This window comes from Arachis hypogaea, chromosome 5 (assembly GCF_003086295.3).
Source record: "Arachis hypogaea cultivar Tifrunner chromosome 5, arahy.Tifrunner.gnm2.J5K5, whole genome shotgun sequence".
NCBI lineage: Eukaryota > Viridiplantae > Streptophyta > Magnoliopsida > Fabales > Fabaceae > Arachis > Arachis hypogaea.
In genome coordinates this window covers 30427360-30440128 of record NC_092040.1, presented here as the reverse complement: position 1 = coordinate 30440128, position 12769 = coordinate 30427360, and the positions used below count along the sequence as shown (strand labels likewise).

Sequence of the window (12769 nt, the reverse complement as noted above, 5' to 3'; positions counted from 1 at the left end):
ATTAATGAAATTTGAAAAAGAAAAAAACACACACAAAAAGAAACCAGAAAATCCAAACTTGTTAGTGCTGGAAAATGAAGCGACATCCAAATTAGTAGTACTTAGACGCCTCCATTTTAAAACCATGAGCATCAGAACTAGTAGTACTTAGACCTGTAAGCAAACCAAATTCACTAAGCAAAAGCACTATAAACTGAATATACCACTAAACAAAGATTTAACACCAAATAAGGAAAGTCATTATATCTTAAATCAAAAGTCAACACCAGCAGCTAGAATCTTTTATAGCAAGTACACTTGAAACTGATGCTACTTTATATATATAAGGTAATATATTTTCTATACCTGATATTTTCGAAAAAATTCAAAAATATCTCTAGCATTCGATTTGTTTTAATTTTATTTCTAATATTTTAAATAAGTTTTGATTCTACATTGGATTTTTTTTTTTTTTATGGTCACTCACTCAGCCTTTTAACCCTAATCCAAAATCCCTCACTCTGAACGCCAATCAAACCCACCTAGTCCAACTTTGAAATACTTCATATAATTAAAAAGGACAAACTTTGATGGTCCTTGCCTCAAGGACGAGCTCAGCCACCTTCGTGTCTAGAGCACCGTCCCTCTTTTTGTTCCTTTGCTTTCCCGACAACGACACTTTCGACATCTAGAGAGCTTTCGCAAGGTCAATGACCAAGGGGAAAAAACCTCCCAGTGGTTCCATGAGAGTTGCACCATCCTCAGCAACAATAACTCCCTATATCTCCTTCAATATGACCTGGTGGCAAAACTAAGAGAAATCATCAATCACATGATGGGGTTGCGGGTGATGATGGGGGTGAGGGGTTGGGGTTATGGTTGTTATGATGATAGGGTGGTGCAGTGGGATTAGTCGATAATGAGGTACATTGGCAGGGTTGAAGTTGGCGTGGACAGGAAGGTAAGGGTTCAGGGGTGATGAGTTTGGGAATGTAGGTTTGACGCGAGTTTGGGGGATTGAAATGAGGGGTTAAGGTTAGAGTTTTAGGGTTAGGATAAGAGGTTGGGAGTAGAGTGTTGTGGTTAAGGGAAAATTTGGCAAAACAAGAATTTTATCAAATGTTTATTGTCAAAAAAGTAACCCCAATGATAGAATTGCAACTTATTTAAAACGTGAGACAAAATTGAAACAAATTAAACATTACAAGTATTTTTGAAACTTTTCAAAAACTTAACACAAAATGTATACTTTATATTATGCATGGCATTGCAAGACACTACATATATTTTATGGCATCATCTAGCATGAAGCTTTGTCTCTCTATGGAAACCAAACATGTCAAAATGTCCCCATCCATAGACAATTTGGTGAAAGGAAAAAATGAAGTTAAGAAAAACGAATCTTTTCTCAGATGAAGCTAAGAGTGAAAAGATAATGAATGATACATATTAGTGTACCTTATTCAAATGGGAATTAATTTTTCCATGGCCTTCATCTTCTCATCATTTCGCCTCCTCCTAACGCTCTGGCCATACAATGAAAACCATTAACGAAAACTTCTAAGTGAAAATTTTCTAAGAAAATTGAAGGACCAACCAACCAAAGACCAAACCTCTTTCAGACAAATTATGAAGCTGGGTTTCTCTTTGAAAAAGTAGATGGAAATGCCGAAGCCACACCATTCTTCAACATAAAAAGCAAGCATATGTACAAACAAACAAAAGCATCCTTTCATAAACAAAACTGAATCTGTATCTGATTACTGCAATCACTGAGATAGTAGGCAACAGAAAAATGCTTAAAAAAAATATTGCAATTTTGAACTTAAAAGAAACCAAAAAGAAGGCAGAATTGTTAAAAAGTTTAGGAAGTACATCAACATTCCACAACAATGAAATATGAACTAGGGTGGCAATGGCTATTAGGTGGCAAGGTACTCTCTGTCTCTGATATGAATGAATAGATAGTTATGGTTAATACAATAAGGGTGTTTCTTCAATAGGCCATAGCAGTATGAAGTATGAACTGAAATCTAGCACAAACATTAGTTTAAACCCTTTCCTGAAATAGCAGATTACGTTGAAGACCTGGACCAGCAATGATCACACATACAACAAACAAAAAAAAAAGGATCAATTGGTTAAAAACAGGAACTAGGGAGTTTGATGACCACATATCTCTTTAAGAAGCAAAACTCTCGCCTTGTTGACAGTGTAAATGCAGAGGCATACGTGCTCCGCAAGATCATCAAGCTGGCGGAGAAAACTTTCATTGTTCTTGCATAGGAGCTTGAAAACCTCCTGGATAGGATAACTCGCCCTTCCCTTCTCCAACCCCATCCTAACAAGACGCTTGTCTCCCTCAATTGTAGTGTGGAGTCGAGCCACGAGTCGATCAATGGTGTCGAGGTCATAGCTCAGCACGTAAGCACCTTTGGCAGCGGCATCTAGCTGTGCCAGCCTGGCAACTTCCCTCTTTTCAGCCGCACAACTCGGATTGGGGATGTAAGCACTGCAACAGGGACCAGCAGCGGCGGCAAGGGCAAAAACGGCATGAATTGTGAGTGCAACCGCCGCAGCTGCCACTCCAACCGCAGTGGCGACGAAACAGAGAGCAGAACCGGCAGTAGCGCGCCGGAAGAGGCGAATCCGAGAGCGAGACTTGCCGAGGCCAAAATCAAGCTGGTTTCTAAGGTCTGTGAGGCAGTTACGGATGTCTTTGCTGGAGACATTTGAATCAGGGAAAGGGTTTTCGTTGCCATCGAACTGAACGAATAGATCGAAGGTGCGGTCACAATCATGGGAGTCGCGGAGGTCGAAGAGGGGTGCGTACATGGCTCGTGCGCGATCGACGCATCGATGAAGGCGGAGGCAGTGCTGCGAGGCGGTTTCAGTGTGGTTGAAGTAAGTGCTAATGAGGCTGGTGAAGCTGCCGTTTCTGTTTCTGATTATTGTGTTGTTGTTGAGTGCTTCATTTACACAATCTCCGTCAGGGTTAAGAAGGTGCACTTCGCCCTCCGCTGGAGCACCCTGTATCATGGACCTAATCTCCGCATAGGATTTGGCCTGCACTGTTAGGTTGTATTCGCGAGAGACGCTCGCTGTGGAACTGGATGTGCTGGGTGTGTTGTCACCTGTCATTTATACAAACAGGTAGGTTATAAGGATGGAAGCACTAAGCATTAAGCTTGAGGCATTTCATTTTGTAACTTCTTTTTTTATTCTTACCATGGGAAGACGGTGGAAGACTTGGAACTGAAGCAGGTCCTGAGGATGAATTGGTGAATGACTTGAGGAACTGACAATCCCGCATTCTAATTTTGGTTAGGAGGAATTCTCAATTCTCAGTTTATAGTGGACACTTGTTCTGCGTCACGTTGCGCAGTTCCGCCGAGAGTCCGCTTCACCCCAACAAATGAGAGAAGGAAAGTTGGCGAGAGATTGCCGTAACACCGCGTGCTTCTAACAGTTATTTACATTGAGATGCCGTAAGTCAATCTTGCACTAGAACAACACTACTTCGGCTGCGCTTGGATTAGCCTTGGATCGCAGAAGAGTGCATTTTTTTGTATATTTAGTTTTTTTTTTCTTTGTTGAGTTAATACTTAGAAAAGCGCATAAAATTTGACTTTCAATTTAATTTAGTCTTTAAATTTTTAATTGACTTAAAATATATTATAAAATTTTAACGTTGGTTTTAAATTAGTCCTTTCATCTATTTTCATTACCAAAAAAATTGACTTGGTACATTTTGTTAACACTTGACAAAAATAAAACGAGATGTCATTTTTAAATTCGTGTCGAAATTAAACCAAAACATCTCCGAATGATACTAAAAGAGTTAAAGTAAACTCTAACTCACTATTCCCTCGTTACGATCTTAATTGACGCTTCTTTTTCTTCTTTCTCTCATCGATGTTGGACTCGAGAAGAATTAATGGTGTCTCAATAGGCCAATTTAAAAACTTTCTATACTTATCTCATTTGCCTATAGTGAAAAAGAAAACCCTACTAACTTAAAGTTGTTCAAGAACATGTCAGTAACAAAATCATTATTCTTAACCTTCATCAATGCTCTGATTTCATAATTGTTGTTGGGTGAGGGTTGTTGTTCATTATTTTATGCTCTATTTAATCAGTAAATCGTTTAGATAAATAAGTTATTTACGATAGTTGATAGTGTTAAGGTTCTTAGATTTTGATCCTCTAAAATTTGAATTTTACTTTAGAGAGTAAACTATAATCTTTTATCCTTGAATAGTTTCTCTTTCATATTTATTATTGGTCCCACCTATGAAATAAATGGTGAGAAATCACACTTTACTCTTTAAAGTAAAATTCAAATTTTAGAGGATCCAAATCCAAGGTTCTCTTATTAGGATTTAAATTTTTTAAATGAATTTTCACTATAATCAAATGTGATTGATGCGTCTGGTACAAGAATATTACTAATGATATTTTTTTAATTCTTTTGTTGATTATTGGTTAATATTTTTTTCTAAAGTAGTTTATTAGAAGTTAAAATACATAAAGGATTTAACTTAATATTTCTTATTTTTAAATGGAGTTTGATGATGCATGATTTTAAAATGTGTTGAACTTAGTGTAGTTGTTAACCATTCTATGTTTTGAATCTTTTTTACAGAAGAATGATGATATAACAATTGTGTATCATTATGAAAGTAGTTTTGTGACCAAATCGGATGGAAGTGTGGTTTATGAGAGTAATTATTTACTAATTATTTACTCATTATTGAGTAATTATTTACTAATTATTCAAAATTTACATATATAATATTAATTATGTATTTGTTGATTAAAGAGAGATAAATTAAGTTTGATATTAATATAAATAACCTACCATAAAATTAAACATATTATTAAAAATAAATTAAAAAAAGAAATAGTTATATATTATAAAAAGTTATATGTAATAAATATTTACATATTATAAATACTTAGATAATATAAACAATAAATTAAACAAACTAAAAATTAGACAACCAAATGAAAATCATAAAACATGAATAAAAAATAAATAACCATGGACCCAACAGCAATTAATAAATAAGTATAATATAACCAAAAGAAAGTACCAAAATTATAGAAAAAACAAAAAAGCATCACTACACACGAACAAAATGCCCCAATTTGAGATACCGGACCACTATTAATTATTTCCAATCCACAACTAGAAAATTGCTTATTACAGATGAATTTATAAAAAAATTTGGTCTTTGTTATAGACAAATTTTTGGTTATCGACGAATTTTGTCCTTCTATAAAAGCCTCATCAAAAATTATTTACCGACAAATTTTTTTCGTTGGTAATTTATTGACAAATTTTTTCCGTTACCGAAAGAATTTTCATCGGTAATGGTTCCCCCTTTTGCTAAAAAGTTGTCAGATTTTTTGACATATTTTCAGTCGGTAATTTACTGACAGATTTTTTCTCATTACCAACAGATTTTTTCTCGGTAATCATCACTTCTATTTCGCTTAAATCGTCCGAATTTCTGACAGATTTTTCGTCGGTAACTAGCATCAGATTTTTTTCAGATTTTTGGTCAATAATTGGAGCCATGGAAAAGCATTTCCAAACTCTGAATATAGACGAAAAATCTGTCTGTAAAATAAAACATAATTTTTTTTAGATTTTTTCATTGCAAAATAAACCTTTTTCCTACAAAATAAATATAAATTTAATGAATACAAATTTTCATCTAACTTATATTCAAAAATTTATAATATTTCAAAAAATAAACAAGTTCATCGTATTATCAAACTAAAAGAAAAGTACTATAATAAACAAGCAAGTCAATATAATTCAAAACATAAACAAAGTGTATTGATACATCAACTATATTCCTCAATGTATTATTCAACCAAACTAAAATTATCAACCATACTAAATAGTATGTGAAACTAGTAATTCTTAGACACTGATCACAACTCAAGATGGCATCCTTGGTCTTCAAGATTCAACAGTGGCTGAAGCAGCCAAAGATATAGAGATTTGTGGGTATTACTTCAGCTGTGATTGCACTCTTCTATTACAATAAAAACAATAATGAAATAAATTTATATTATTTCAATATATGAGAACCAAGTACATAATGGTGAGGAGTGATGAAATTTACATAGTTTATGTACTTCCCAATCTAGAAGGTTACCTTTCCTGATATTGGAGCCATTTCCATTATTACTAAAGCCAAAGTAGAACATACATGCTGTGAAGAATTTGATGACAGCTCCTTGATACATAGATTTATTGTCGGTTTAGAATTTCTCTTATAGAAAAGAATTACTTCGTTGTAAGTATAGCTCCAAACCAATAAATAACTCTCAAATCAAATTTAAATTGTTTGGTTGTTACAAGTATAAACCCCAATAAAAATTAACCGAAGTATTTAAACCTCGGGTCGTCTCACAAGGAATTGCGATAAAGCGGTCAATTATTGGCTATGAAGGAACAAGGGGTTTGGTTTATAAAATGGGCAAGGAAATAAAGGGCAAGAAAAGTAAATCAAGCAACTAAAGAGAGCAAGTAATAAAGAGATACATTTACGACAAGAATTGAGAATATAGGCTTTCTATCCTAGTCATACAATGATTAGTTCATCCTATTTAGTCAACTCAAACTAGGAAGAAGGTACAATATTAACTTCCATGAGAGAACGTCAAATAAGATTAGTTAATCATATCACAATAATAATCAAGAATTTAGCCTATTTCGTCATCTTCAACATAGGGAGAAGGTACAATATTATCTCCTCATCGGAAGAAGGTCAAATAAGCCTAACTAATCTCAATCCAAAAGTCCTAATCAACTTACTAATTGAATTAGCAAAAGATTAGAGTCAATGAAAATAACATTAGCTAACAACTCTAGATCACCAACATAAATTGGGTATTCATGACTCAAGATTGCCCAATCCCTCTTTCCAAACCAAGAATGCTCAAATATCTACTCTAACATCCAACCAACCATTTTGTCAAACACTTGGAAGGCATAAAAGGATAGCATGGTAAATTGCAAGAAAAGATAAAATCTACCAACTACCTATTGCGAGGAAAGTGAAATTCACAACTCAATTCAACAACAAATGGAACATCAAACATAAAATTGCATTAAAGAGATCCAAATCCAACATGAGCATTCATAAAAATAAAAGGAGGCTGACAAACCCCATTTGTAGGGTTTATCTTGTATTGATTTTAGGGGATTTTATCACCTTTCACCCACATTTATTCAATAAAATAGCATGGTTTTGTATATTCTCCTTTAATTGTGCTTAAGAGTGAAAACATACTTTTTAGGACTCAAAATAGATAAATTTAAGTCACCTTGACTCTATTAGATGCCTTGATATGTTTGTTAAGTGATTTAAGGTTTAGGAGGCAAAGATTGGATCAAGGGAATGAAGAAAAAGCATGTAAAGTTGGAGAACTCATGAAGAAATGATGGAACCAAAAAGCTGTCAAGGCTGACCTCTTCGCACTTAATTGACCATAACTTGAGCTACAGAGGTCCAAATGATGCCGTTTCAGTTGGGTTAGAAAGCTAACATCTGGGGCTTCGAAATGATATAAGATTTGCCATAGTTGCATCGCGCATAGGGGCGCGCACGCGCACGGTACCCGGACGCGCCGATGGTGGCACATGACCCACTTAATGCAACACGTGGCCAGCGATTTTAGAAGCCTTGTGGGCCCAATACAACTCATTTCTGATACTATTTAAGCCAAGGATTGAAGGAGAATCAATATACTTTTCATACTTTTCATACTTTTGATCATTAGTCATAGTTTAGTTTTAGAAGTAGTTAGAGTTAGAGAGAGAAGCTCTCTCTTCTCTCTAGAATTAGGATTAGGAATTAGGGTTAGATTAGGATCTCATAGTTCTAGGTTTAATTCAAGTCTCCTTCTACTTCTACCTTCAATTGATGATTGCTACACTTTGGTTCTTCTTTCTATCCCTATCCTCTTGTTGTAATTTCTCTTATTTTGTTTCTAAGTTTTGTAATTGAGAAATTTTTGTTCTTTTGTTTTCTTTTAATAATGCAATTTGAGATAATTCATGTGATTGTGATGTTGTTGATTGTTGTTTTGTTAATTCTTTGTGATTGTTAGTTGTTGATTCCTTTTATTCTTACAAATAAAAAAATGCTTTCTTTCATTACCCTCCAAGTGTTTGATGAAATGCTTGAGAGGATGTTAGAGTAGAATTCTATGTTTTTGGCTTGAGAAGGTGACTTAGGATTTCTTGAGTCATTAGTATCCAATTGATTGATAGTTGATAGCCATTAACTCTAGCCTTCATTAATCCAATTAATGGAAAGCTAGGATTTATGGACTAGGATTGATATAACTCACTTGACTTTACTTTGTTAATTGATTTAAGGATGACTAAGTGGGATTAATCCTTGCAACTACCATACTTGTGGCTAGTGATAATGATGAAGACCCTTGACAACCAAATCTTGCCAAGACCATCTTGTTAATAAAGTTTTCTTACCATTTACTATTCATATTTCTCATCCAAAATCCCAAAATAAATAAGTCCATAACCAATAACGAGAACACTACCCTGCAAGTCCTTTGAGAGACGACCCGAGGTTTAAATACTTTGGTTTATAGATTTTAGGGGTTTGTACTTGTGACAAATAAATTTTTGTATGAGAGGATTATTGTTGGTTTAGAGACTATACTTCAACGAGATTTCATTTGTGAAATTCTAAACCGTCAAAAATCCAATCATCAAAATGGCGCCATTGCCGGGGATTTGCAATGGTATTGTGTTATTGGTTATTGTACATATGTGAATATTGTGAATAGGTTTATCTTTTGTTTGTTTCTTAATTTTTGTTAGTTTTATTTTGTTCTCTCATAATGAGTTCTCACTTTGGCTATGAGTTTGGCTCTAATTGTATTGTAGGGAATGTGAACTTCAATGCTAACATGTACCAAGGATGGGACACTCCAAGATGGGAGGAGCCTCAAGGAATTGATCACTCCCATTGGCATCAACCTCCGGACACTTATAGGTATAATTCTCATCCTAATGCATGTCAATTTAATGGTTGTGGTGACTCCTTTTATGACAATCAACCACCACCATATACCTATGAATCTTATCCTCAACATGATGCTCAACCATACTCACAAGCCCCATGGTGCACGAAATTGCAATCACACTTTTGCAACCCCGCACAACTAACCAGCAAGTGCACTGGGTCGTCCAAGTAATACCTTACGTGAGTAAGGGTCGATCCCATGGAGATTGTCGGCTTGAAGCAAGCTATGGTTATCTTGTAAATCTTAGTCAGGATATCAGAAATTATCAGGATTGATTGTGAAAAGTAAAAGAACATGAAATAAGTACTTGTTTTGCAGTGATAGAGAATAGGTTGAGGTTTTGGAGATGCTACATCTTCTGAATCTCTGCTTTCCTACTGTCTTCTTCTTCAAACACGCAAAGCTCCTTCCATGGCAAGCTGTATGTAGGGTTTCACCGTTGTCAATGGCTACCTCCCATCCTCTCAGTGGAAATGTTCAACGCACCCTGTCATGGCACGGCTATCCATCTGTCGGTTCTCAATCAGGCCGGAATAGAATCCAATGATTCTTTTGCGTCTGTCACTAACGCCTCGCCTTCAAGAGTTTGAAGCTCGTCACAGTCACTCAATCATTGAATCCTACTCAGAATACCACAGACAAGGTTTAGACCTTCCGGATTCTCTTGAATGCCGCCATCAGTTCTAGCTTATACCACGAAGATTCTGATTAAAGAATCCAAGAGATATTTACTTAATCTAAGGTAGAACGGAGGTGGTTGTCAGGCACACGTTCATAGTTGAGAATGATGATGATTGTCACGGATCATCACATTCATCCGGTTTAAGAACAAGTAATATCTTGGAATGGAAGCAAGCATGATTGAATGAAAAACAGTAGTAATTGCATTAATCCATCAAGACACAGCAGAGCTCCTCACCCCCAACCATGGGGTTTAGAGACTCATGCTGTAGAAGATACAATGAGAAACGTGTAAAGTGTCATGAGGTCTAGAAACAATGTCAAAAGATCCTATTAATAGTAAGCTAGTAACCTAGGGTATACAGAAATGAGTAAATGACGTAAAAATCCACTTCTGGGTCCACTTAGTGTGTGCTTGGGCTGAGCATTGAAGTTTTTATGTGTAGAGACATTTTCTGGAGTTAAACGCCAGTTCTCATGCCAGTTTGGGCGTTTAACTCCAAGTTTTATGCCAGTTCCAGCGTTAAACGCTGGAAATTCTGAGGCTGATTTGCCACGCCGGTTTGGGCCATCAAGTCTCGGGCAAAGTATGGACTATTATACATTGCTGGAAAGGCCAGGATGTCTACTTTCCAATGCCGTTGAGAGCGCGCCAATTGGGCTTCTATAGCTCCAGAAAATCCACTTCGAGTGCAGGGAGGTCAGAATCCAACAGCATCTGCAGTCCTTCTCAATCTCTAAATCAGATTTTTGCTCAGGACCCTCAATTTCAGTCAGAAAATACCTGAAATCACAGAAAAATACACAAACTCATAGTAAAGTCCAGAAAAGTGAATTTTAACTAAAAACTACTAAAAATATACTAAAAACTAACTAGATTATACTAAAAACATACTAAAAATAATGCCAAAAAGCGTATAAATTATCTGCTCATCACAACACCAAACTTAAATTGTTGCTTGTCCCCAAGCAACTGAAAATCAAAATAGGATAAAAAGAAGAGAATATACTATAGACTCCAAAATATCAAGGAAACTTAGCTCCAATTAGATGAGCGGGACTAGTAGCTTTTTGCCTCCGAACAGTTTTGGCATCTCACTCTATCCTTTGAAGTTCAGAATGATTAGCATCTATAGGAACTCAGAACTCAGATAGTGTTATTGATTCTCCAAGTTAAGTATAATGATTCTTGAACATAGCTAGTGTATGAGTCTTGGCTGTGGCCCAAAGCACTCTGTTTTCCAGTATTACCACCGGATACATACATGCCACAGACACATAATTGGGTGAACCTTTTCAGATTGTGACCCAGCTTTGCTAGAGTCCCCAATTAGAGGTGTCCAGGGTTCTTAAGCACACTCTTTTTGCCTTGGATCACAACTTTATTTCTTTCTTTTTCTTTCTCTTTCTTTCTTTTTCGAAAATTTTTCTTTTTTTTTTGTATCCACTGCTTTTTCTTGCTTCAAGAATCAATTAGATGATTTTTTAGATCCTCAATAACAGTTCTCTTTTTTCTCATTCTTTCAAGAGCCAACAATTTTTAACATTCTCAAAACAACAAATTCAAGAGACATATGCACTGTTCAAGCATTCATTCGGAAAACAAAAATTATTGTCACCACATCAAACTAATTCAACTGGTTTCAAGGATAAATTTCGAAATCCTGTACTTCTTGTTCTTTTGTGATTAAAGCATTTTTCATTTAAGAGAGGTGATGGATTCATAGGACATTCATAGCTTTAAGACATGAATTTTAAATTCTATTAATTATGAATTAAAAACAAGACTCAAAAATAGATATAAGATTAGACTAGAAAATAAAAATAGAAAACAAAAATTTAAATAGGCTCCTAATGATAGAGGTTTTCACAGAGTTAGGACTCAACAACCTTGATTTTGAGAAGTGGATGCTCCCTCAACTTGAGATGAAAGCTTTTGGCGTTTCAACTCTTGGAGTTCATGCCCCTGCTTCTCTTGTTCCTTCAGCAATTTGCAGAGCATGCAGTTCTGATTCTGCTGTTCTTCCTTCAGTTGCTCCATAGATTCTTGCAGCTTGGTGATAGATGCTTCTAGGCTGGTCCAGTAGTCAATTTTAGGGAATTCAGGGAGGAACTTGGTAGCGCGAAATTGTGATCAATACTTTTCACAAATCAAATAATCCCCGGTAATGAATCCAAAAACTTGGTGTTCAATACCATGGCATAAACACAACTTCGCACAACTAACCAGCAAGTGTACTGGGTCGTCCAAGTAATAAACCTTACGCGAGTAAGGGTCGATCCCATAGAGATTGTTGGTATGAAGCAAGCTATGGTCACCTTGTAAATCTTAGTCAGGCAAACTCAAATGGGTATGGTGATAAACGCATAAAACATAAAGATAAAGATAGAGATACTTATGTAATTCATTGGTAGGAATTTCAGATAAGCGTATGAAGATGCCTTCCCTTCCGTCTCTCTGCTTTCCTACTGTCTTCATCCAATCCTTCTTCCTCCTTTCCATGGCAAGCTTAAGCAAGGGTTTCACCGTTGCCAGTGGCTACCTCCCATCCTCTCAGTGGAAATGTTCAACGCACCCTGTCACGGCACGGCTATCCATCTGTCGGTTCTCGATCAGGCCGGAATAGAATCTAGTGATTCTTTTGCGTCTGTCACTAACGCCCCGCCTTCAGGAGTTTGAAGCACGTCACAGTCATTCAATCATTGAATCCTACTCAGAATACCACAGACAAGGTTAGACCTTCCGGATTCTCTTGAATGCCGCCATCAGTTCTAGCCTATACCACAAAGACTCTGATCTCACGGAATGGCTGGCTCGTTTGTCAAGCGAGCACTCGGTTGTCAGGCGATCAACCATGCATCGTGTATCAGGAATCCAAGAGATATTCACCCAATCGAAGGTAGAACGGAGGTGGTTGTCAATCACACGTTCATAGGTGAGAATGATGATGAGTGTCACGGATCATCACATTCATCAAGTTGAAGAACAAGTGATATCTTAGAACAAGAACAAGCGGAATTGAATAGAAGA

The 12769-nt window shown here is 36.1% G+C and overlaps 1 protein-coding gene across 4 annotated transcripts; it reads right to left on the bottom strand.

Moving 5' to 3' along the window:
* Positions 1-216: 216 nt before the first annotated feature.
* Positions 217-3594, bottom strand: LOC112801083 (UPF0496 protein At3g19330). Of its 4 annotated transcripts, none has more exons than XM_025843620.3 (4): positions 3208-3594; positions 1593-3113; positions 1438-1505; positions 217-790 (listed from the first exon to the last, which is right to left on the bottom strand). In XM_025843620.3, exons 1-2 carry the CDS (start codon positions 3290-3292, stop codon positions 2134-2136), a joined length of 1065 nt encoding a protein of 354 aa, XP_025699405.1. In that variant the 5' UTR covers positions 3293-3594; the 3' UTR covers positions 217-790; positions 1438-1505; positions 1593-2133. The 4 variants fall into 4 exon arrangements, with proteins under 4 accessions (XP_025699405.1, XP_025699402.1, XP_025699404.1 ...); XM_025843617.3 differs by having other exon boundaries at positions 217-778; XM_025843619.3 differs by having other exon boundaries at positions 1438-3113.
* Positions 3595-12769: the final 9175 nt, after the last annotated feature.

Coding starts and splice junctions, on each gene's coding strand:
- LOC112801083 (XM_025843619.3), bottom strand. CDS start 3,292: ATGCGGGATTGTCAGTTCCTCAAGTCATTCACCAATTCATCCTCAGGA. Junction 3,114..3,207: donor TCTTCCACCGTCTTCCCATG/GTAAGAATAAAA, acceptor TATAAATGACAG/GTGACAACACACCCAGCACA.